This window comes from Cucurbita moschata, unplaced genomic scaffold (assembly GCF_002738365.1).
Source record: "Cucurbita moschata cultivar Rifu unplaced genomic scaffold, Cmos_1.0 Cmo_Scf00120, whole genome shotgun sequence".
Classification (NCBI taxonomy): Eukaryota; Viridiplantae; Streptophyta; class Magnoliopsida; order Cucurbitales; family Cucurbitaceae; genus Cucurbita; species Cucurbita moschata.
In genome coordinates this window covers 128,848-154,279 of record NW_019268636.1, presented here as the reverse complement: position 1 = coordinate 154,279, position 25,432 = coordinate 128,848, and the positions used below count along the sequence as shown (strand labels likewise).

Genomic DNA, 25,432 nt, shown 5'->3' with positions numbered 1-25,432 from the left:
TTTGGGTACTTAGATCAAATAGGGAGTTGGGAACATAATGATATGAGATGGAATTCATTTCTTTCCATAAAATGGGAGTAGATGAATTATTCTCTTAAGTACTGATTTCGAACTTGAACAACGAGGCCCCACTCTCTCATTGGCTCGAGAGGGACTCAGTTTATGATTGGATCATAAATAAATTGTTCATTAAAGAATGAGTAGTACTTAAGGTGAAAGATGTAATTACACGGATAAAACAAACTTTTAGCCTAGCTGTAATTATGAACCAACTCGTGAAGGATTGACTTGCTTGTAATGATTATATCAATGGACATAACTTGTTCTACGATACAGGAGAGTGAAATCTAGGTCTATATTGGAGTGACCTATGCTTAATGAATTAAAATTGATGAATTAAAGAACTTAATTAATTAATTAATTTTATATAATGGGAGCTTATAATCTATAAGTTCATAAGGTGCCCTTGCTCGTTCAGAGTAGTACTAAAAGATTAAATTTAATTGAAAGAAAAATTTGAAACCCTTCATATTTGTAAGTTCATTAGGTGCCCTTAAGAGCTTATAATCATTCACATATCGTATCTCAGTCATATCATTTCGTAAACACTTCATAATCATATCGTTTCATATTGACATCCTAGTCATATCGTTTTCTAAACTTGTCATAGTCTTATCGTTCTTATACATATCATAGTCGTATCGTTTTATGAACATATTTTAGTCATATCATATTCCAAACGTATCCTAGCTCTATCATTTCATGAACGTGTCCTGCTCATATCGTTTCATGAAAGTATGCTAATATATTGTTGCATTAATAATCATATCATTCGCTATATCTAACCTAACCATATTGTTTCATCAACCTATCATAATCATATCGTTGTCTATGCATAACTCGACCATGTCGTCTCATGAACATATTTTAGCCATCTCATTACATTACGTTTATGGCATCCTTCTCATATCCTATCTCAAACATATCATTGAACCATCATACCATACGAGTTATCTTACCATTCACATATCATATTATAATCATATCGTTTCATAAATAATTCACACATATCAAATATATGACACGTACAGAACCACAAGGCACGTGTCAACACAAAACATCAAATTATAATCATGCCGATAGTAAGACCATTTACTTGGTTGGCCATAGCCGGCATTCTCCCTAAACTCGAGTACGTTGGAATTCTATTTTCTCAAAGTTGCTCCAAGCATCGTCAGAAGTTGTTTCCTATTCGTACGTCCAACTTATTTTCGTTAATAACTCACATTTCTAGCCTAAATCAACTTGAACTTGGAAATAAGACACTATACTGACTTCAATTGTCTTGATGAAGGTCAAATTCAACTTCGAAAGGGTCAAAACCACAGGGATCGATACCAAAAGCATCAACCCGAGCTGGATAGCCGAGTTTTGAGCTGCACCCAGCCAACTGAATCGAAGGAGTCGGCGTCTGCATGCGCGACATGTGTCGCTGTGGAGAAGAAGACGCATGTTTGGGTGGCGTTTTAGGTCGAGGCACGGGCTTCAGGTCGCAAGTTGTGGGTTGCGCAGGTTTGGGTTGTGTATGCCATCAGGCCGCATCCTCTGCATTTTGTGTTATTGGGTCATATTCGCGATCTGGGTCGACGTCGGGTGGCTTCAGGTCGATATTGCTGAACCATCCCACTCTTCTGCGTAGTTAGGCCGAGTGTCACGGTCATGCTTGTCCAAGGCATGTCGCCCATGGCTGCATGCCCATGACACGTCGAAACCTTTGCCTTGTACTACTTTATTGCTTTTTTTTACCGCTTTTATGTTGTATTATTTCTTTCTTATTTTCTTTAAGAGTGACGTTTCGACGATGTCATGGCTACGCCTAGTAGACATGAAATGCCTCAAAATGTACTATAGGGGGATACGACTAGTTGTCAACTTCTCCCTACCCGATAAGTTATATGTAGTAAGTCGTTGTTGTAGCCTTTTTGCTTACGTTCTCATATAACACTAATCTCTCTCTCTCTCTCTCTCTCTCTCTCTCAAAACTATTTTTCCAAAACCTCTCTTCCTCGCTTTCTAAAATCTTCTCTTGAAATCGAGACCCGAGGTTTGTATTCACGTCGCCTGACCGCAGGCAACGTAACTCGAAGTAGGCTTAACCCACTCAGTGCTGAGAGTGGGTGCCGCACAATCGCCAAATCCGCTGCCTAGAAACCACGATTGTGACAATTGGTATCAGAGCCTAGTTGGCTCCAAAGTGACTGGGAGACATGTCTTCGACTAAACAGTTGAACAAGTCCCATGTCGACAGATTAGTTGAAATAGAAGAACAGATGCAATACTTGCGGGAAGTCCCCGACAGTATTCGATTTCTAGATGAGTGAGTGAAAGAACTTACTAACAAGACTGTAACGATTCAGATTTTCCATTTGTGGCTTATTTGGTTAAGATTTTATTTTTATTTCACAAATATTATGTTATGCATTTATTCGGGTTGAAAAATGTGCAATTTTAAAAAGGGAGTTATTAGAAATTGTAATGGTTTGGGTTTCTGGAATAAAATAAAATCAAACTAAAATAGAATAAATAATTAAATGTAATCTCCCCGTAAATCGAGGATTTCCTGCTCGACTTTTATTACCTAATAGAAACATTCCTATCCCTCCAAGTTTCTTTATCCTAAAACCCTAGAATGCAAATATCTTCATATTATTTTTATATTCCTATGTCCAACCTTTTACCTCCCTTGAAAACAATTTTCCCTCCAAACTTTCCTCCGGAACGTTCGGGTTGCGCTTCGGAGGAAGAATCGAGTAGAAGTAAGGCATTGATGTTGGGATCATTGTGTCAAAGAAGGTTGACCGTCGGAAATCGATGTTGAGGACGTTGTGGGATTGTCGGCGCGTCGCCGGAATCAGGGAGGCAGAAACTAGAGTTTCGTCACTTGTCGGGTAAGGAAGGCAAGGTTTTTGGAATAGGGTCGAGTCGCAGACGCACACCCAGCAGCTCCGGCAGCTTCGCACGCATACACAGTGCGGGTCGGCTCGCACGTGTACGAAATCGGTTCGGTTCCGTCAATTCCCGCAGCTCGACTTGGCGGCTTAGTTGGCCGGCTCGGCAACTAGGCTTAGCGGCAAGGTATCACTATAATATATCGATTCCAAGGTTTTTGGCCCCTCCGAAGCTGTTTCTGCCCTTAGTTTTACCATCCGAGGTCAGTATGGTTCCTAAATGTTAAAGACAGCTTAGGTCGGGGATTTATTTTGATAAATAGCATGAGGTTTAGCTAAGGTACCTCATGAAAGGTTCTAAATTCTTATGTGGTTATCATAGGGCGTATTTAACCACTGGGACTAGCTCGTTGTGAGTGACTTCAACCAAGACCATCGAGGTAAGTGACCTTACTGTTGAAGTTAGCTTACTACATGTTGTATGATGGTGCATGCCTTGTGGCCCCTGCATGCACCATATTTATGTGATATGATTATGTGATGTATAGATTGTGTTGACTGTAGATTGTGTATGTTATGTGATGTATTAATTACGTTGGCTGTTATGTGAAGTCATGAATGAGATGTTAGTATTATATGCCATGAATATGTTGATCGATGCCATAGATACACGTAGAATTGTCGAGTCATGTCATGAGATGTTTTATGCAACTGGAATGTTTATGTAATATGTCATGTAATGTAAGTCATGTGAGATGCCATGTGATGTAAGAAACGTATATGCGACGTTAGCACTGCTTATGTAATGTCATGTTAGATATGTTAAGGGACCTCATGCATATATGTATGTCACGTGCATCGGGATTCTTCCCCTTTATGTTACGAAAGAATGAAATACGATATTTATGTTCACCATGATATCATGAGGGCCCTTTTTTGTTCTGTGGTGTCCGGCTACGTGTAACACGTTGTGCCCGACCAAGTCAAGCCCAAGGGGTATGTTTACGAGCCTGCTTGGTGGGACCATGTACATGTACATGGGTCATGTGTGAAGGAGTACCACACATCCAACCCTACCCGGAATAGAAAAGCGCCCAAGGCTATGAAAAGTTTATGAAAAGTTAGGTCCCGCTCATATGTTGCATGTGTTTGCATTCCTAACCCCAACAGTGGGGTGACTTACTGAGTATTTCATAAAATACTCAAGCTACGTGCTACCTACATTTTTCAGGTAAAGGCAAAGCGCCAATGTACAGTTGACGGCGGAGCTGAGGCCACCATGGAAGTTGGAGATGGGATATTTTTAGGATTTATTTAGACTGTTTTAAGTTATAGCATTTAGTATTGTTTTATTTGGATTTATTTTGAATTCAGTATTGAAGGTTTATTTTCAGAGTTTAGGTTTTGTTTTGGATTCATGAATATTGAGGAGCGAGTCGATGGACTCGATAGCTCCCAGAAAGCGATGTTTCAGATGGTTACTGAACTATCTGAAGATGTGAAAGCAGCCCTCGACGTAGTCAGGGTAGAAATGGCGGACATAAGCGCCAGAGTAAACGTTGTCGTAAGGGCAGTGGAGAACCAAACTTCTTTTGAAATAGTATGCGGCAGACAACCACTCATGCCCCATGTCATTGACCACCCTTATGCTGGGAGAAGCCCCTCAAGCGTACAACTTCACCAAAGAGTGGAAGCAGACCTCCGAAATAGCACAAGCGTACTTAGAGAAAGCCACCAGAAGAATGAAGAAGTGGGTAGACCACAAATGAAAAGCATTAGAGTTCCAAGCTGGTGACCAAGTAATGATCAAGCTGAGATCAGAACAATTTAGATTCTGGGGGAATCGGGACCAGCGACTATTGTGAAAATATGAGGAACCAATTGAGGTCATCGAGAAAGTCGGAAGGACTTCATTTCGTCTCCAACTACCTACAAGGATGAGAATTCACCATGTCATCCATGTAAGCAACCTCAAACCATACCATCCAGACGACGACGATCAGTAGCGCAATCAAGTGACATGACCATCAGTAACGATGAAGGATTCGAGTAAGAAGGAAGTAGAATAGATCTTGGCCGAGCGAACTCGTCGCATTGGCAAACCTAAGCGTAACTTACAGGAATTTTTAGTCAAGTGGAAAGGACTTCCAGAAGAAGAAATCAGCTGGGAACGTGCTGCCAACCTGAAGACAGCCGCACCACAGATTGCAGAGTTCGAAGAAATGAGACGGTTGACAGGGACGTCAACCAATTAAGTGGGAGAGGATGTTACGGTCATGCTTGTCCAAGGCATGTCGCCCATGGCCGCATGCCCGTGACACGCCGAAACCTTTGCCTTGTACTACTCTATTGCTTTCTTTTACCGCTTTCATGTTGTATTATTTCTTTCTTATTTTCTTTAAGAGTATGATGTTTAGATGATGTCATGGCTACGCCTAGTAGACATGAAATAGCTCAAAGTGTACTATAGGGGAATACGACTAGTTGTCAACTTCTCCCTACCCGATAAGTTATATGCAGTAAGCCGTTGTTGTTGCCTTTTTGTTTACGTTCCCATATAACACCAATCTCTCTCTCTCTCTCGCTTTCAAAACTCTTTTTCCAAAACCTCTCTTCCTCGCTTTCTAAAATCTTCTCTTGAAATCGAGACCCAAGGTTTGTATTCACGTCGCTTGACCGCAGGCAACGTAACTCGAAGTAGGCTTAACCCACTCAGTGCTGAGAGTGGGTGCCGCACAATCGCCAAATCCGTTGCCTAGAAACCGTAATTGTGACACCGAGCGTAGTCTGGGCTGAGAACGTTAGGCATTTAGGTTCTGGGGCTGGGTTGTACATTGGGCTGCAGACGGGTTGTTCAACCCGGATCCAGACCCAATTCGATTGTCTTCTTCACCCGACTCGAAGAGGAAGCACTGCAACTTTGTTACATTGTAATCACAAAGAAAATGGACTGAAAATCATCCAAACTCATCCATGCTAAGATTTGGTTATGGTTAGGGAAACACAGACTGAAAATCATCCAAACATAGATAGCATAGAAACATATGACGTTCTACAGAATTTACACCATACAACCACACAAAAATATACATAAATCTCTTCCCTCATTACACATTCCAGACATGGTATACTCAAATGTTCATACAGCATTATGTACATTGCCAGGATCTGTCCCTCTGCCATTTGAGTATCAGCAAAGAAAACAAAGATTCCAAGGCACAAAGGGACCTTGACTAACCTTGCAACACGACTGGAAGAATCAATTGCAGCATTCTACAAGAAAGACGTCAAAAGAAAATTTCCCGCACGTCGATATCCCCAACGCAAGCGTATCCTGATGGCAGTTTCTAGTATTAGAAGTAAACTGTTTGCTCAGATTCATTTAGTGCCTGATTTCTCAAGAAGATTTGATTGCTAAAGACCGAATCTCAGACTCGGTAGCCAATAACTTATCTCTAAGAATTACGTTATACTCGTGCAAACTTTTGATCTTCTCCAAGACATCGAACATGTCGATATCAGAACTATCCTTGAACTCTGCATCAGAAAAAACTGAAAATAACTGACCATGGTTTATCATCAGAGCATAAACTATGTCACATATCCACAAGCTAAGTAAATGCACTCTTGTCATGAATCAAGTGTTGCAGTGAAAAACATGTTCTACGACATATATGACCGACCGACCCACATTCGTCGTCGTGTCATAGACCAATAACATTGTGGCAGTTACCTATTGTGGGTGGTGGAGGAATAAGAGCTTCAGAATGAAACAGTTCGCCAAGCTGTGAGGAATCTCCCTCACATGGACGGGTCAAGCTTTGCTTGCCTTGTCCACAGAACCAAGCATTTATCAGAGGCTGAAGAACATGGCAATATAGAATGAATTAACAGGACATAACAAACTCAATGGATAAGGAATGGGAAACTCACTGGTTCTTGTTTTGTTGTTATCGTTTTCATTTCCGAGTCGGTAGCTGTTGCCTTTAACGATTTTGTGTCCTGTTTAGCAGTCTGCATAGCATAAGTCTAACCAATGTAAAATAAAGAACAAATAAGCTCATGAAGTTGTAAAATAACATAACATTTACTTGTCTGTTAAATCTAAAAGTAGTATATCCACTCTTTGCCTTTCGCTTGCGCAACAATCCGCCCTCGAGACTTGATTGAACCATGCAATCGGCGCAACTCGGTGTTGCTGATAGATCGTTGTAATAATCATCCATTGTACTGCAGCCCCATGTAAACATTACATATTTCCTCAACTAGAAAATAAAATGAGTTAGTTTGTGAAATCATTTCGTTTTGGTTCATGAACTTCCCAAAATGTCAGGTAAGGAGAGGAAAAGATGAAGAAAAACACCTTATTCCAATGATCTTGTGCTATCTTTCGGTTTCTAATATTACGCATAACACTGTCTTCGTCGCGGAGCTTTTTAATTCTGTACTCGAACTTCCAACCAAACCAATTTAGAGAAAAATCTAGTTGACAGTTGACATGTATAACACTGTCTTCGTTGCGAAAATGGCGTACCTGCACTACGAGGTAGAGAAAAATGGCGACACTAATGCAATATAGGCCACCGAGGTCTGCGAGAAAGCTAACTGCAAACAAAGAAATCATAAGTTCAATTATAATGCAAGTGACATTCCACAATAAGTTCAATAGAAAAAGGTATATAGCATAATGTTCATATGATTATATTCACCAGGGTCAAAAATGTTTTGGTTCTCGATCTCGACAATGTAGGAAGAGAGAAGATTGATGAACAAGGTGACATTTAGTACTCCATCATTGGAATTTTCAAGGGATGTTTGGAGATCGCTCGCCTTTTGAAAGAATGAACCAGGGACAAACTCATGAAATAAAGGCTGCAGGAGCTTGGAATCCTGTTGGTTACCATATATTCTAGGAAATAGATTGAATTGCACTATATTCGCGTTCTTCCCTCTGAACGTAACCGGTGTATCGTCAAAACTACTAACGTTTTTTAGTATTCCACTAAGGAAACTTGCATGATCCTTTTTGGGATGATTCCTTGCTGAGAGGTTAAACTGAAATCCAACAGCACTGGCAGGACTACTTGGAAGATCGACGAACTGCCATGAGATATAAATCTTGTCCTGAATGAAACGACATCTTCCACATCGAACACTTATCGTTGGCCCGTCGCTGTTGTTATGACAGGAGTAGTTCGCAAAATTTGACAGTGGCATTACTTTCTGTTGCAGAAAACCAGGATTTCCAAACACAATAGTACCGAGATCACGAACGTTTGCACAACTCATCGTAGAGACTGTGGTTATATTATATTCCATGTCGTTCACAAAGGAAGCCATATCTGGTGCATGTGCTGCTTTGATATTATGCACTTCAATGCTTCTCTTTGATATAGTTTGGTAAAGCAACCTGAGAAAACACTGCAAAGCCAAGTCAATACGAAACCAACACGAGAGAACTTCTTGCAAAGATGAAGTATAGAGAAATTTGGTACTTACGCAGCAAACAAGCCAATGAAAAGTATCCAACTTGCTATTGAGAATGTTCCACCGAGTTCGGTTTTTCGTTTTGTGATTACTTTTTTATCATCCTGAAACACAGAGAAGGCAAGCTAATTAACTCATACCCTACCAACCAAAATGTACGAAGGGTTAGGAATCACGACTCTCCACAATGGTATGATATTGTCCACTTTGAGCATAAGCTCCCATAGCTTTGCTTTGAGCTTCCCCGAAAGGCCTCGTACCAATGGAAATGTATTCCTTACTTATAAACCTACGATAATTCTCTAAATTAGGGACTCTCCCTCCCAACACGAAGGCCTAGGTATAATTGCAGTAACATGATGACATTTTCTACAATTTCAGCTTCTGACATGAATAAAGAACTTGACACATAAAACATTAACTTTCAGCTCATTTCAGCTCATTTCAGCTCAGTTCTTCAGACATAGGTTATTGAACTTTATCAATGAAGATTGAAATCTCCCATCCTGAAAATTGCCTTTTAGTGTGTGATAATAATTAACTTCATATCAACATCAGTTAACCCATGAAATTTAAAGTTCATATCCGAGACAAATACTAGTTCCTGAATCTATTATCTTCGTATCTCTATTCTAAGATCTGAAATTGTTGATGCTGAGGAATATCCCAAAACCCAAAGTAAAACAGAGCAAATAAAGAAATCAGAACAAAACCACCATGCTCAAACCACCAAGTAGCAAATAAAGGGCAGCTAACCAGCCAATGTGTAGTGGCAAAGCAGAGGTCCAATCTGCTAACCCACCATCTCATCCTGAACCACATGTTTCTGCCATCCCCAAGCTTCATGAATCTCAGAAACAAGCAGAAGAAGAGCCAGGAAGCCAGCATTACAAGTGTAGCCTGAAGAAACACAGCTTGAGACTGCATGAACATCCTAAGAGAATCAAATGAGAAAATGGTAACAGGGAAGCTAACAGCATCGCTTTCAGCTTGGCCGATCACGATGGCTGAAGAGCTGCTAAAGAGAACACAGGTATTGGTGGTTCGATCAAGAAGATGGCCTGGTGGGCAGGCGCAAAGGGAGGCATTGAAGCGGAAACTGTTGATTGGACATGACATTGGCGATCTGGGGTTGCTATTTCCAACGACCCTGAAATCAAACGCTAGAAGCGAGATTAGGGGAAGGTGGAAGTGTCCGAAATGGGATCTGGGGTTGCGATTAAGACGTGGGGTTTGCCAATAATACCATCTCTGAGAGTCCAGAGAGTGATTGATTGTATTACGATGAACAGTAATCGAGATAAAGATAATTGGAGGGAATAAAGTAAGAAAGGTGTAGATGCTTTACTGGAATCTATGAGGTGTGGAGCCGAATGAGAGGGAGAGAATGTAGGCAATTGGCAGCCACCGGGCTACTCGGATTCTTCAGCGTTTTTTTCATATATTTCATGTTCTTTACTGTTTCATTCAGATTCTTTCTGGAATGTGTGTCGTGGGCATTTTGGTAAATGCGGGATTTTTTTTTTCTTTTTTTAATCTATTTTTATATCTAATTAGATTGTAAAGATAATGATAAAGTTTCTTAAAATAAGGAAAGGAATTTGAATAATCTTAATCTTTGCATGCTGCTCAAGTCAATAAGCACAGAGTCGGATCGAGTATCGTCTTCTGCGTATTTCCTACACTTCACGACCCAAATATTCTTACCGAACCCAACCATGTCGATAACTGAGTTCAAATCTTCTACATATTGTATTCGAAAGTGATGGAGCAATGTTTATCATAAACTTAAGGTCAATGTCGGTTTTTAATGAGATGAGAATATAAGAATATAGAACAAAAAAAAAAATCACTATTATCTAATTAATTCTCCTGTTTTTCTCTAATTGATATTAATCCTTATATTTAGTTCTATATAAGTGTAAAAGTTGTGGCAAAATATAACATACACACTTGTAAAGTTACACAAGATTTACATAATCTAAGGGTACACCACACCCTTCATTCAATCTACAGTTTAAGAAGAATACAGAGATATTGAGTGTCTTGTCTTATTACTTGCAGGCCCCCATGGCCCTAAATTAAATAACCTTTCTTCATTGCATTTACATCTCTATGTCCTCGAGTTCCGGCAGAGGAAATCGAAGGATTGCTGCAATTCCAGTTATCTGAGCGAGTTCTGTTCGTACCAAAACAATTAGAATTCGTTTTCATCCAACATCAAGGGTAAGATGAACCAACCACTCGTTTTTTTCATTAAAAGTAATGATCGAAAACATATACTTACGCTCTCCAGAGACGTGCATGGATGAAAATATATGAACGGTGCCACCTGAATCCTTGACTGAATCGACCAAATTGACGTATTTTTGTCGCTCCGTTATATCATTATTCCTGCACAAAATTATGTTGTTAAATTAAACAACTATGTTTATTCTATGCCAATGCGCTATGCTGACTACTACGATGAAAGAGCTCATGAGGCCAAACTTTCTAGCCCCAATGGCAAAGAAGATTGCACGAAATGTTTGTTGAATTTCATGAATGCTCAGATAACATTGAGCCCGCAAATTCGTTTTATAAACTTAATATGATTGCACATCGACACAACAGTACAGAGAAACTTGTCACAAAATGGTTAGGGGAAACGACACCTGAAGAGATCATCAGTAATGAGAAGCGTTTGAATAGCCATTCGTTCATGGGCAACCTCCACGTGTTTTGGTCCATAACAAGCACGGTCTGGCTCCTGCACAGTCACAACATGAGTTCAACAAAACCAAGACAGAATCTATAAGGTTGTCTTTGTTAAAGTAATAAATATGCAGACAACCACAATATGTTAATACATAAGAGGAAAATAACTTCAATGCAGAAAAAATAGAACTGGAAACTCACATTAGAGAGCATGGTAAAGAAATCCTTTAGAGCTCGCACCTAGACAGAAGAAAAGGAAAAAGGGGAAAAAGGAAATTAACTTGGGGACATTAATGCACACTAGTGCACGGTTGTACATGTGAAATTTGGCAACATAGAACGTAAAGAACCTCTTGAGCTGCTTTAGTGTCTTTTATCATATTCATGACATTTGAAGCATCCAAAACCTCTCGTAAACTATGCCTATCAAGAAAAAGAATATGATTAACTATTTGAGATTTTTAATTTTCTTTAAATAATTCAGCTTCAGAGAGAAAAATATAGACCATACTTGTATCCTGAGGTTGTATGTGTTAGAATTATGCGGGATTTGTTCTCGATAATAGGTCTTAGCTGTCTTCTTTCAGCTTCCAATAATAAGTGCCGATGGAACTGATCCTAAAGCACGGATAGCAAAACAAAATTAAGCTAAAATAATTATAAAAATGAATATAAAGTCCAATGTAATTCAAACCGCAAAAAAAAAAAAAAAAAAAAAAAAAACACAAATTACTGGGCTCGTTCAATAACCATTTTGTTTTTGGATTTTGGTTTTTGGAAGTTAGGCTCATAAACACCAGTTCCATTATTTTGTTATCCACTTTCTACCAACATTTTCAAAAACCGTGCCAAGTTTTGAAAACTAAAAATAAAAAAAAATAAAAATAAATAAAAAGTAGTTTAACAACTTGTTTTTGTTTCTAGAATTTGGATAAAAGTTCGACTTTTCTTTTAGAAATATGAAAACCATAAAATGAAAGATTGGAGAAAACAAGCATAAATTTCAAAAACAGAAAACTGAAAAAAATGAGATCATTATCAAACAGGACTTAAAATATATATAATAATTAGTTTTTCATCATCCAACAAGATTCGTTGCCAAAAGCCTATTTTCAAGTTCCATTTTTAATTATGTTAGAGAGAGTATTTTGGGTTTACTTCGGACCTTGGTAAATCCAGGACTAGCTATCACTGCACAGCGTACCACTTTAAAATCAACATGCTTCAAGAAAGCCTACATAAAGCACAAAAACCAGTTAGAACCTAAAAAGACATGCCTAAGTTTGTTCACTAACGTGAGAACATAGTCAAGGCATTACTATGCTTATTTAAGGCCTGCAAAACATTAAAATTTTGATAAGACATACCTGTAAAACATTCTCGAAGAATTTATTCAAGGCCTGTGGAAGAAAAAAAAAAATTGGAGACATCAGTTTCTACCCTACTAATGACTAGAACATTATTGTCTGCAGCACTGATCTAAAGAGAAGTGAAAAGTGACTCTGGCTAGCAGAATCATACCGACTCATAACCAGCAATGGCTGACCCATGCTTGCGAGGAATTGAAGTTTCGATTCGAGCTCGAGTAATTGTCATACTGTAATATAAAAATCATCCTAACATTAAAACACAAACAACCAAAATCACTTGCATAGCGCTGCAATAGTTAGATAACATTCTGACAGAAAGTGAACAACGAATAGAGAAATTGCTTTCTTTTATTGGATGGAAAACTGAGCCAGGGCATTAATTGTGGCAAAAGAGTCCATGTCTGACACATCCTGAACACTCAGATACCTGACACTAGTTAAACATGATTTTGGACATTTGAATTAGAATTTGAAAGATAATGAATTGATGTAGAAAGAATTGCAAGAAATCTAATTTGTGGAGTATCAAATTTCAACTTCTCCAACATGTAATTGTTCTGTAATTATTCCCCTTTTCTTCATAGTCTCCAATCTAATTTACTCTCCTTCTAGTCTTTAAATATTCCATTCCTGTCGATAAAACAGTTATTTTTATGGAGAGAAGAAAAACAGATTAGACCAGGATCCTCACTGAAAATTACATTTTTTTTGTCCCTGAGGTTTATACTTAAGAGTCTATTTAGCTGCTAAAGTTTCAAAAGCAACACTTTAGTCTTAAAGTGCGGGAAATAGTTCTAAATGATCCCTAGAGTTAGTTGACGGAGTAGAAAAATGACATGACAATTAGTTGGTTGGGACTGCTTATGCGTCATCTTTAAATGAGTTGGGAAAAAATTAATTTCATATTATATATATTCTTATGTGGCCTTTTCTCTTTTTCTCCCTCCTTCCTCTTGTCCCTACTCCTCTATTCTTCATTTTCATCCTCATTCAGCAGATCTTGCTGCCACACTACTGCCATGATCATTGTCCTCGTACTAAAGCGTCTTCATCTTCTATCCTCTTTCTGCCAACCAGTTCTCCTCTCTCACAACCAAACTAAAAAAAAAAACCCCACGTGTCTTCCTTTTTTATCCTTGTTCTAAAGTCAAGTCCTCGGACAAAAGTTGAATTTAAAAGAGCAATACTATCAAGTTAAAGAGACAAAATAATGAAATAAGGATGTTGGCCATGGAAGCCAATCAATGTGTGCAATGTCAAACACTGCAAACAGGGAATCTGGCGAACCTATTGCGCAACAATTCTATATAAAGCAATTTTTTTCAGTCTCGAAAAGGCACAAGGAGGAGGAATTTCGATGCGTGAAATGGTGGAGAGGTAAATTTGCTAAAAAAGTTTAAGCCCGAAGTGTCTGATTCTGAATTTCTGATGTCAATAGGTTTAATGATGGATAGAATAGTTTTAAAGCTGAGTGTTTGTTATGATCTTAATAATTGGAGCAACACTAGCAGCATTAGCAATCTGAGTTCAACTAGATATGAAATTAATTCACTTAATGTGTTTGATAGTGGGTGGAATAGCTTCAAGCCAAAGGGGTCTGATTGTAATGTCTTTCAGAATTATAAAAGTAACAATTTTGTAAATATGAAGAACTACAAGAACAGTGGGATGGTTGAAGAAGAAAATAGAGGAAAGACCAGGTAGAAGAACAGTAACAAGAAGAATAGTGGCAAAAAATCCACATAAGAAAACAAAGAAGGGAGAGAGTAGGAACGAAGACACTATCACGCCAACCGTGGTGGTGGCAAGAACTGCTGAAGGAGGAGGAAAATGAAGAATAGAGTAGGGATGAGAGAAAGACGGACGAAAGAGAAAAGGTCGTAATAGAAAAATAAATAATATAAAATTAATATTTCTTGGTTTACTCACTTAAAAATGACACGCAGTGGAGTCTCAGTAACTGCTTGTCATTTTTCTGCTTAGTCAACTAACCCTGGACCATTTAGAATTATTTTTCAAACCTCAAGGACCAAAGTGTTGCCTTTGAAATCTCATAAACGAAATAGGCACTATACAACTTAGGGACCAACGGTATAATTTCACCTAAAAATAATTAACAAGACCAAGCATGTCTTCATGTAAGTAATTCCAGATATGCAGAGGATAAATATTTTAGAAAAAACCCATCTCCTTCCGTCTGTCAAAATGACTGCTTACATATATTTATATGGGAAAACCTAAATGTTATCCCAATAACAATAAAGTTACCTTTTTCCGACAAGGAGAACATGTGCTAATCCTTCTTGCATTAAAACCACGGCCAAGTCAGCACTAGCAGCAGGATCTGAGGTGTATAGAAGTCAGCAACCATTCATCATCCTCCTCGACATATGCTAAAGACTACTATAGATAGTAATTATAATTATAACAAAGGAAACGCCTACCATAGCTAGCTGATCACTGTCTAAATAATTCTAAGAAAAATATTTGGAAGTTTGATATGCACGACCTCTAACTATTTCAAAAACAGAACAGTAGATGCTTCTTTCCAGATCGACCTTAAAATAAACCTAGAATCAATTACCTTCATTAAATGTTTTCAACAATAAAATCAACCATATTGGTTTCTTATAAATATTAATTTAGCAGTAGCCACCATGAGAATAGCTCAAGTAGTTAAGGCAATCTATCCTCAACTAAAATGTCAAATGTTCAAATTTCAACCCAGACATGTTGAACTCAAAAAATATAATTGCGCACTATACTGGGATATTCCCAAGCCTCCTTTAGAAATCTCTCATTTGGATTTTAAGACTTCCAAGCCCCTAGGTGTTAAGAAGGGGAAACGGGGGGAAATGGCTTTATTCCAGTCTATCATTTGTTCTATTCTCGTTAAAAAGGGCACTTTCTTCCTTTCATCCATACTTAGAAGAGAACTTTTGAAATTCAGATTTAATTGAAGAAAGATGCACAAAGATGTTACACCCTATGATCAGAATGTCCCCTTTCCACCCACCCCTTCACCTATCTTACCCCAAAACAACCATTTGTCTTCACTCCTTTGGATCTAGATGGTTTAACAAGAGAAGTTGTTCACTTGACAAAGTACCCTACACCTCATGGTCACACCTCAGAGGTTGACTCAAAGGTAAGTTTGAGTAGTGTGGAACCAGTCATTCAGCCAGTGGATTGTTGTATGCAGGTTGATGTACTTGAAGATTTTCCTTTTTTTTTCTTTTTTCTTTTTTTTTTTTTTTTTTTTTTTTTTTTTTTTTTTTTTTTGAAGCTTTTGACTTACTATTTCAAGATTGTGACAAGAAGACCCCTCCTATTTCTTCATCTTTATTGGCCAAATTTGTTTTGTTGTAGAAGCTTGTGGTCTTGAGTTTCGTGAAATTTCTCTTTTGGCTTAAGAATGGCATGGTTTAGCTTTGCACAGTTTTGTTTCTTATCTAAGATAATTGGATTAACTTTGCATGAAGAGAATTTTTACTCCTTTGTTTACTACTTTGTTGGTGGTTCTTCCGAAGTTTCTTTTCATGGGATGGTTGTTCTTGCAAAACTAAAGAGTTTATCAGCGATCATATGCAGATTTGGATTGAAGTATAGAATTTGATGGAATCCATCTTTTTGGTATTGAGAAGCTTTCTGGTTTTGTTGCATCAGGATGCCTTGTGATTGCTTTTAAAAGGACTTTTTGTTTATTGGTGATCATATGCACTAAAGAGTTTATCGAGCAATCATACGCAGATTTGGCTTTTAGTATAGAATTTGATGGAATCAATCTTTTTGGTATTGAGAAGCTTTCTGGTTTTGTTGCATCAGGATGCCTTGTGATGTATTTTAAAAGGTTTTTTTGTTTATTGGTGATCAATTTTTGGTTTTCTTTGGAATATTTGAAGTAGCAATTAATTTTTAGCATTTGGTGGAGGCCTTATTCATAGTTTCATCATTCTTTTGTAAGCTCTCCAACTCTTCCAATCAAAGATATTAGAAAGAATCTTGGTTCCTTAAAAATTTATTTAGTTTCTTGGTTAATATCTATAAGGTTATATTTGTTGTTTGTACATTTTTCTTTTCCACTCCTTTTTACAGTTTGTATCCCTTGAACTCTTATTCCGTTCTCATTATATCAATAAGAAGATGTTCCTTGTAAAAAAAAATTTTAAAATAAGTTTTTTAAAAAAGTAATTATACTCTATGTGAAGAAAATCAATGCACAGTAGTATATTTAATGCAACCAATTGAACATCAATTCATTTATAATATGACAAAAGCAGTAATAGTTTACCCAGAAACATACCAGAGGCTTGATGAAGTACATCTAGAGCAAAAGAGTCCCAAACATCCTAGAAAATGGGGAAGAATTTCTCCTCGTCAGTATTTGTTTTTTTATGAAAACGTGACTTTTCATGGAGAACAATAGAAGAGTGCAGGGAGAGAAATAAAATCCAGCACAACAAAAGAACGCTAACTAGCTATACGCAAAATGGATCTAATCCAAGAAAATCAAACCTAAGAGAAAGAATCAGTTTCTTATCAAAAACAGGGTGGGAGCTCTAATTACAAAACATTGACAAACGATTTGTTGAAGGGTTTAATTTTTTGGAGGGGGCTGGGTGCAGAAAAACAACATTTTGGGAAATGTACAGAGATTGAGAAGTTATATGTCACCCGATGTTTAAAGCACAAGGAAAAATTTTACCTTTCTCAAAACAAATGGCCGATGCAGCTCAAGTTCTAAAGTATGGTAAGCCCCTATCTGAAATGAAGCATTAGTAGTTAATAAGCTAAATCATCCCTTAAATATCCAAACGATAATATATGACTACTCTTTTAGAAAGGAAAAAGAAAATCACTAGAATTAATAAAAGCAAAACTTGGCTATGTTATTGTTTAAAAGATTTATTTTTCTTGACTGGAGTCCCCTTCTTTAGTAGGACTTCTTTAATGGGATTCTTATATCTAATGTCCTTGTGTCTTTCATTTTTTTCTAATGAAAGTTTGGTTCTTTAAAAATAATAATAAAAATTAGTATTCTCTGGAATAATCTCTATTTCATTGCATTATCTCTAAGTTCTCCCTTGAGCATTTATTCCTTTTCATTATATCAATGAGAAGTTGTTTTTTGTTCTAAAAATAATAAAAACAAAATAATTAACACTGTACTTACCTTCACATGCTCATTTTCCAGAATATTTTTTCCACGTATACGCAAAACAGATCCAACTTTGTCATAATCTGCCACCTAAAATATGTTCCATGTGAACAAAAGTTATATGGGATGCATCTTCAAAGTGTACACAAAATAAGTGCAGAATAAGGACGTGGAATGCATAATGAAAAGCTTAGAAATTATTAACACTATTTCATATTTTTGAATAATGGTTTCTGGGGCTATAATCTTACGTTTTATTGTCGTTTTATGAGGATAGAGTGGATAAATAGGATCCTAGTTGGTTAAGAAATCCATTAGTATCTTGGTATCCAGAGTTCGGTGAATTTCCTTCTTCTAATTAGAAGTTTTAGTTCAAAACAAATGGGAGTTGCTACTTCAACTTTGTCTCTTCCAAGAGGATTTCTCATCTTCTTCTTTGGAAAAATCTACATTTATAGAATAGGGGTAGTGAGAGCTCTACATATCCTGGACGGTGCTGAACTAGCATAAGCACTACCATTTAAATTATAACAATTCTTAGTACCTTAAACACAAGAATAACGCACTTGAACTATTCTACCAATTCATGGAAAATTTATAACAGTTCTCACAGGACCACCAATTCTTACATTTGTTTTGCCATGTCAATAAGTTGTTAGAATTTCATACCTCCTCAACTTTTATTTCTAGCTTGAGTTTCACTCGTTCTGCATCTCTTCCTCCAGAAGCCATCTCTCTGATGACTTTCCTGTCATCAATCATATGCATGCCAAACGAGTATATAAATAAGAAGCCAAAGAACTCAGGGGAACTCTAACTAAGCTCTCAATACACCAATTTTAACCTTAAATCTTCGACTTTATCAAAGTAAATCCCAAGCTTGAATAAGCTTCAAAATTAGTTGCCAAACCAGTTTTCATTTAAAAAAAAAAAAGAGTATTAGTTCTTCTGGTCATGTTAGATTTGAACATTTCATTGCATTGTTGGAGTGCCTTTTTACCTGCTATGTTGTGTGGCTAAGTTTCAGCTTTGTAATAGTTGGGTTTGGGAACTTTTGTGGTTTGATTCTTAGTATTTTGTTCGTCGAAATTTGCGTAATGAAGTAGTCAATTGGTGGGAAATTTTCAATTTGTAGTTTTTAGGAAGTACAAATTAACCATTCATCCAAGTTTAGGGTTCAATTAATAAAATTCAAAGTTCAAAGGCTGAGATTGACCCACTTTGCTAACTGCTGGTGTTAAAACTGATATTTTTTATCCAAACTTGCATCAGAAAAATAAACCCAAAATAAAAGTATACTTAAATACAATAAAAATTAGATTAGAAATAAGAACTTGAGCATGGCAGAATGAGATACCTAACGGTGACAGCCATAACAGTGTCTCCCGGAGCAATCAAATTGAACGCATGCCATAGATCATCTGAATCAAGTGGCACCATCTGCCCCAACAAGACTCCAGAACAGAAATCAGCCACAGATATATATATCGATCAATTGTGTTCCACATAAAAATCTTGTGACGAGAAGAATCGCCGCGTAATACATACTTTCATTCAAAGAAATTCGGTTCCAGAAAAGAACAAGAAGATCGAACGCGCAAAGGGTAGGAAAAATAATAGAATTTTTAATCGTGTTTAACAAGTTTTGGCAATACCTTGACACTACCAGACCCATTCTGATCAAGCTGTTTGCGTACGATCTTCATAATTCCACCAGAAAGTTTGAATTCCTAATATCTATCTCAATGCCTCTCCCTTTATAGTAACGAATTTCAATCAAATATGCCAAAATCAAAATGCCCTAAACTGGAATTAGGTTTAGTTTTTTCTCGCGGGGTTTTTTAGTATAAATAAAATGATTAATTATGCTTTACCTATGAAATTGATGTGAAAAAGTTAGAAGTAATAAGTGATATTGTTTATGAATATTTTAAAATTAAGATTTTTATTATTATTTATTTCACTTGTTTACCTAATCAACTTTGACATCAATTATCACATGAATTTATGTTAATAATATTTTAAACGTCATTTCATTTTTAATCGTCGTGTCTAGCAATAAGTCCAATTAGGTGAGGGAGGATGTCACGGTCATGCTCGTCTGTGTTACTCATGGCCGTATGCCCATGACAAGTCAAACCCTTATGTCTTTCCATGTTATAGTGTTTTACTTTTGTACTTATAGGAAGTACGACGTTTCGGAAAAATTCTTAAGATGTACTATAGGGGAAATGACTAGTTGTCAACTTCTTACCCAACAGTTATATGCAATGAGCCGTTGTTGTTGCCTTTTTGCTTACATTCCCAATATCACACCAATTTCAATTTCTCAAATCTTGCTTTAAAAACTCTCTTTCAAAATCTCTCTGCTCCCGTTTTCTAAAACTTTCTTCTTGAATCGGGGTCAGAAATTTGAGCATATGTCGTTTGGCTGTAGGCAACGCGAGAACGAATAAGCTTAACTCACTTGTTGCTATATATTATATATATGTCATTGTTCGAGGATAAAAATCAAATGTAAAGTAGATGGTTTTCCGGTGCTTGATGGTCTATTTGTGCATATTCTTGGTGGCTTTTATTGTTGTTTCTTATTTTCTTTTATTTGTAAGGATCAATTAAAGATAATGAAAAGAAAAATGGAATTTTATGCCAAAGTCTTAGTCACGATTAACTTTGAGACAAAGTTGAAAATACTCATTTATAGTGTAAAAGTTGTAACCGTTCGCTTTTTGAGGCTTCAAATCACGAAGCATTATATAAACTCTAGGGTAAAAAAGGTAATTTTAAAATAATTAAACTAGAAAAAACATAAATTTTACATATAAAACAAAGATGACTTTGGTTTAACATCGCCTTGCAGGCAAAGGCTCCTACACGCTCCCACCATTGACCATTCATCGACTATCCATTTGAAAGACAAAAAATAATAAGAATGAGTATAAGAACACTTGGTAAGCAATATACTAGTAGGCTCTCGTCAAAACTTCTTTTATAGAACGTTTCTTAAAGCTATGTGTTCATTTAGATTCCTAATGTCAGTCAGTTTCACGGCCTTGAGTTCATTATAGTCCTACCATACACTTATAATCATATATCCTGTTTCTATTCGAATGATGTAAGTTACCCACCGAGTTTACTCAGCGCTCTATATGCATTTAGCTTTTCATTCTCTATCTTCATGGTCCATCTAGTCATCACGCCTCCTGTGCATAAATCGGGGTGTCTTTATCTATCTTAGGCTCTAGGGTGAATTTATCAGGCATGGAGAAGTCAACGCTCTTTGTAGGTAGCCTCTCAATCTCTCTATAACTCCATACAAGTCTACTACTAAGCACTAGTCGAAGATCCCCTAATGACACCTAACAAGCTCCCTATTCCTAGGTCATTCTAGGCAGACTCTCTATCAGACACAACCAGAGCTCTCTCAGCATTAGCATTACCCTCTATCGTGCAACAATTTCTAAGTAGATTGTCACATTAATATATACCAAGCAGAGTTTTACGGTCGAAGTAAGTTCACAATTAAGGGTTGCACCCTAACCGTCCCTGCATCGTAATAGTCAAACCAATGCATCACAAAATATCCTTTTTGTGGTTCAAGGACCAAAGAAAGATAAAACGAAAATTAAATCTCATGACAAGTGGTACATAAAACTCTAGGTTACATATCATCAACTGTAACGACACGAAATTTTCTACTTAATTTAAAGTCGCTACTGTATACGTACCATAAACATTAAATGCTGAAGACTTCATTTAAATTCCATAAAACATAACCTTTAACTTAAAACACAACCATGGTGTTACATGTTTCGAAAACATCTTAAAAACGACACAACAAAATACTAAATAAAATAAATAAGTGTTTAAGTTAAAAACATCTTATTCTAGCCTAAGTCTAAGAATATAAATACCACTATCCTATGCATGTGTCATGGTCTCGAGTTGCGATGCCGTCGTCAGCCGTACAGGAATGCCTTGCCTTAACCTGAAAAATGTAGTAGCACATGACTTAGTATTTAAAGAAATACTCAGTAACTGACCCCATTATTGGGTTAAATGCAATAATCACATGCAATGAGATGATGAGACCTATCTTTCATTCTGTTTTTCCTACAGTGCTGTCCTAATGGGTAATTTTGGACGTGTACCATATACTCTACACACAGCTCATACGTGCGAGTATGGGCTCATCAGCTAGTTCGCACACCGCTGGGCCACTTTCCTTATCCGGTGGGCATACTCTGGGAGTTCCTTAGGCCGGACACCTGCTAGAACTAGTAACCGTCATGGCAGCGCTATGCAAAGCATAACGATCGTTGTTCTGCCATTGGATGTACGCGTCCATACCCTTGTGATGGGATAAGGGTATCCCCCAAATGCATGAGCACACATAATGCATGAGGTCCCAAAACTTTTCCATTTTCATTACCCTTTAATACAACCCTATCATTATATACATATCATATCATTTTTCATATCGTTTCAGATATCGTTCATCATTCATATCATATCGTTTCTCATTCTTCAGTTCTCAAATCATCCATAATTCTAATGGGGTTATATTTCATGTCATTTATCGTAATTTCATGTCATTCATATCATGCTGTATACACACAATTTAGGAGACTTAACATAACGTTCTATGCTTTTAACATAATATTTCATCATATACACATCATACCATGACATATTGCATCACAATATATTATATCATAAACAAGTCATAACGTAAACACTTCGTAGTCATATTGTTTTCTAACTTATCATAGCCTTAACATTCTTATACCTATCACAGACATATCATTACGTGAACGTACCTTAGTCATATCATCACAAGAACGTAACCTAACGCTATCGTTCTATCAATCTATCACAAACCTATCCCTTTCTACCCATAACCTAACTGTATTCTTCCATCAATCTCTCTTATCCATATCACTTCGGTACGTAACCTAACATTAACGTTTCATAAACGTATTTTACTCCTATCGTAACATTTCGTTTTGTGCATCCTTCTCGTATCCTATCTCAAACATACCCTTGAACACATCATACCGTAATTATTATCATACAATTCACATATTATAACATATACATAATATACAAGAAGCATATCGATCCACAAACAATTCACACATATCAATATATATGACACGTGCAGAATCATAGGACACGTGTCAACATCAAATATAACCATGTCGATAGTAAGGTTACTTACCTGGCTAGCTTAAGTCGTTGTCACAAATATATCGTTAATGAAAGTTTGATTCCGTCTTTTGAAATCCGAATCAACCTATGTGAGTCCATGAAATCCGTTTCAAGTTTGAAATCTACAAGATTATTTATCTAATATACATAGGTCCATTGTTAAAAGTCTTGAAATGTTATATGTCTATAATTATATTTTTATTAAAAGTCTTATTTTTTCATGGTTACGGTTGTATAAAAAGTAATACAACTCTTTAAGTTATCCTGGCTTTATTACTCTCTATATTTACCTTTCTCTATATTTAATTTGTGGTTTTTAATTCTTAATCTTTTTTTATAGGTTGCCTCTTAATTTTGTTCTACAAATCTTTCCTCAATCTCCATTCTCTCTCTTTGTAATTATTTTCATTCCATAAATTGTTTTCAATTATGTAAACAAGATTTCTAACCCTATATTTATTTTCATTAGTAAACACATATTATTGGCCAATTTTAATCTATTGTTTGGCTCGTACACATTTATAGATCCGACAACTAAAATTTTATTGATTCTAACTTATTTCCTCTAACTTCAAATGCTAACAAAAAAAAATCTAATTAATTGAACATGGATCTGATTACTACAGGATTTGGTAAAATATGAAAGAAGATTTGATCCTAAATTAATTTATAACGATAGGAAAAAGGAAATATGAGATAGAATTTTACAGTAATAACAAACCAAAATCTATCTACGTAAATCTTCATCATATCTACTTTTGTTGAAACGTCATTTTAACATTTTTTTGTTTATTTTTATTTTGACCAACTGTGATATTGTGAGGTTGAAGAAAGAGGATGCGGTTGAGATGAGAGGTTAGTGGGGAGAGATGTGTAAATTTTATTTTTATTTTTATTTTCAAGTACTCTTTTTAGTTATTTATTTATGTATTATTATTATTATTATTTTGATGTATATATATATATTTTAATTATTTTTTCTTGTTTATTTATTTTTATTGTTTTCTTTTTGGGCTATTACATCAACACAATCATACGCCAGGACAAATCAAGTTTTCCAATCTCCTATCATGTTTCTAAGGACACTAACGGGCAGCAAATCATCGTCATGCATAGTCATCTTAGTGCATTTGCTTACAAGATAAGCCGTTTGAATTTTTCGTTTTACTGAGTTTAAGTCGATCATTCATTACTTACAATGGTCATATAACATGCTCACAGTCATTTTTTTGAAGTTCTAGTTGATTTCCTATAAGTATTTGTTCAAGAAATATCCAAACGATTACTTACATGTTTAGACATGTTCGAAGGGCTCGAGCCCTCTAGCTTTCTTAGCCTTCAATTCCTTGAAATCCCCTCAATAAGTCCCATAGTGAGTCATAAGACTAGAGCCAAGATTTATGAGAACCAGTCAATTGGGATTCAAATAGGTTAAAGATCATTGTTCGTTCATGAAATGAGATGTATGCTTACTCACCGGTTCAAGCATGTTTAGAAATCCCATGTGTCATGCCTTTGAGCTCCAAGCGTCTTGGATTGGCATTGTTCCTTATACTTTGGACTTGTCTTGGCTCCAAGTTTGTTCATTGTTGAATTACTAAGACAATATTGTCTCCACAGTCCTTTAGATATCGTCTACACCTAGTTGCCACAAAAGCTTGATATAAAAGATTTTGAAAGGCACAAAGCAACAACTTTCATGGGACAAGGCATTTTTTTCGTCTACACCATTCATTCAATCTGCTTGGTTGGATGTTCCGTGGAAGGAAACTTAAATTTATATTGATTTTGTGTGTAGTAGCGTATACTTTCTGATTAATACGATTCTTGTCTTCCCTTGAAACTTTAACTTGTTTTCAAAATCACCATATATTATTTTTATTTCTTCCTATCGTCTTTTCGAGTGTAATTACAACATTTATTTTAAATTCTATATGAACTAAATTTAGTCGTTTATCCAATTCTATTATTTTTAAGTTCTTAGTTAATCTTTCAATTTTTTTTATTTGGCATTGATAACAAAGCAAGTCTTCCCTAATAAGCAAAGACAGGTAGGAGATAATGGCAAAATGGTTGGAGTTTCGACCACAAAAAAATTTATAAAATACTACTCCTTTCTATTGCTTGAGAATGACAAAATTGTTGGAGTTTCGAGAATCAAGTTTATTTGTTCTATTGCTGGGGATTTATTGCGATAATGAACGAAGGTGGAGGATATTTATAATCTATTCCTAAAATTTATCAACTTTTCAAGTATCTAAATTATTTTCTTAAATTTATTCGTAAAATTAGTTTTATCTGTGGGTTAATATATTTATATTATAAATAATGTATTTTAAAATAGTACGAAATACTATGTTTTTGAGTCCAACTAGTACTGTTCTGACATATCCTTTAATATCGATTATTAGGTTAGCTTCTTAATATAATTCATAAACTTTTTGTTTGGTTAAAATTTAATTATTATTGTTTTATTTTTTTTTTTAAATTTAGTTAACGTTTAAAATTAGGTTAAAAGTTTGATGGTAAAATAACTCTTGAATTAAAAAAAAAAAAAAAAA

General features: G+C 36.1%; 2 protein-coding genes across 3 annotated transcripts; both read right to left on the bottom strand.

Moving 5' to 3' along the window:
- Positions 1-5,985: 5,985 nt before the first annotated feature.
- On the bottom strand, positions 5,986-9,820 carry LOC111439953. 2 transcript variants are annotated; one of them, XM_023077384.1, is made up of 9 exons: positions 9,192-9,816; positions 8,448-8,539; positions 7,658-8,358; positions 7,483-7,553; positions 7,312-7,401; positions 7,040-7,213; positions 6,882-6,962; positions 6,682-6,808; positions 5,986-6,485 (listed from the first exon to the last, which is right to left on the bottom strand). In XM_023077384.1, the coding sequence occupies exons 1-9, from the start codon at positions 9,552-9,554 to the stop codon at positions 6,346-6,348; spliced, it is 1,839 nt and encodes a 612-aa protein (XP_022933152.1). In that variant the 5' UTR covers positions 9,555-9,816; the 3' UTR covers positions 5,986-6,345. The 2 variants fall into 2 exon arrangements, 1 of the variants encoding a protein (XP_022933152.1); XR_002709889.1 differs by having other exon boundaries at positions 6,344-6,485; positions 6,682-6,777; positions 9,192-9,820.
- Positions 9,821-10,295: 475 nt separating this feature from the next.
- Positions 10,296-19,477, bottom strand: LOC111439954 (protein PELOTA 1). The gene is made up of 16 exons (XM_023077385.1): positions 19,316-19,477; positions 19,018-19,100; positions 18,330-18,408; positions 17,676-17,750; positions 17,208-17,264; positions 16,806-16,851; positions 14,771-14,846; positions 12,654-12,729; positions 12,500-12,532; positions 12,298-12,366; positions 11,644-11,750; positions 11,483-11,555; positions 11,334-11,372; positions 11,090-11,184; positions 10,723-10,829; positions 10,296-10,614 (listed from the first exon to the last, which is right to left on the bottom strand). The coding sequence occupies exons 1-16, from the start codon at positions 19,364-19,366 to the stop codon at positions 10,541-10,543; spliced, it is 1,140 nt and encodes a 379-aa protein (XP_022933153.1). The 5' UTR covers positions 19,367-19,477; the 3' UTR covers positions 10,296-10,540.
- Between the last annotated feature and the right edge of the window lie 5,955 nt (positions 19,478-25,432).

Excerpts from the sequence above, each read along its gene's own strand:
- LOC111439953 (XM_023077384.1), bottom strand. The coding sequence starts at position 9,554 with ATGTCATGTCCAATCAACAGTTTCCGCTTCAATGCCTCCCTTTGCGCC. Across the intron at positions 7,402-7,482 it reads TTCTCTACCTCGTAGTGCAG|TTCGAGTACAGAATTAAAAA; the intron begins GTACGCCATTTT and ends TTTGGTTGGAAG. Across the intron at positions 6,486-6,681 it reads TCCTCCACCACCCACAATAG|AGTTCAAGGATAGTTCTGAT; the intron begins GTAACTGCCACA and ends TTTCTGATGCAG.
- LOC111439954 (XM_023077385.1), bottom strand. The coding sequence starts at position 19,366 with ATGAAGATCGTACGCAAACAGCTTGATCAGAATGGGTCTGGTAGTGTC. Across the intron at positions 14,847-16,805 it reads TGTACTTCATCAAGCCTCTG|ATCCTGCTGCTAGTGCTGAC; the intron begins GTATGTTTCTGG and ends TATACACCTCAG. Across the intron at positions 11,556-11,643 it reads CATACAACCTCAGGATACAA|GCATAGTTTACGAGAGGTTT; the intron begins GTATGGTCTATA and ends TTTTCTTGATAG.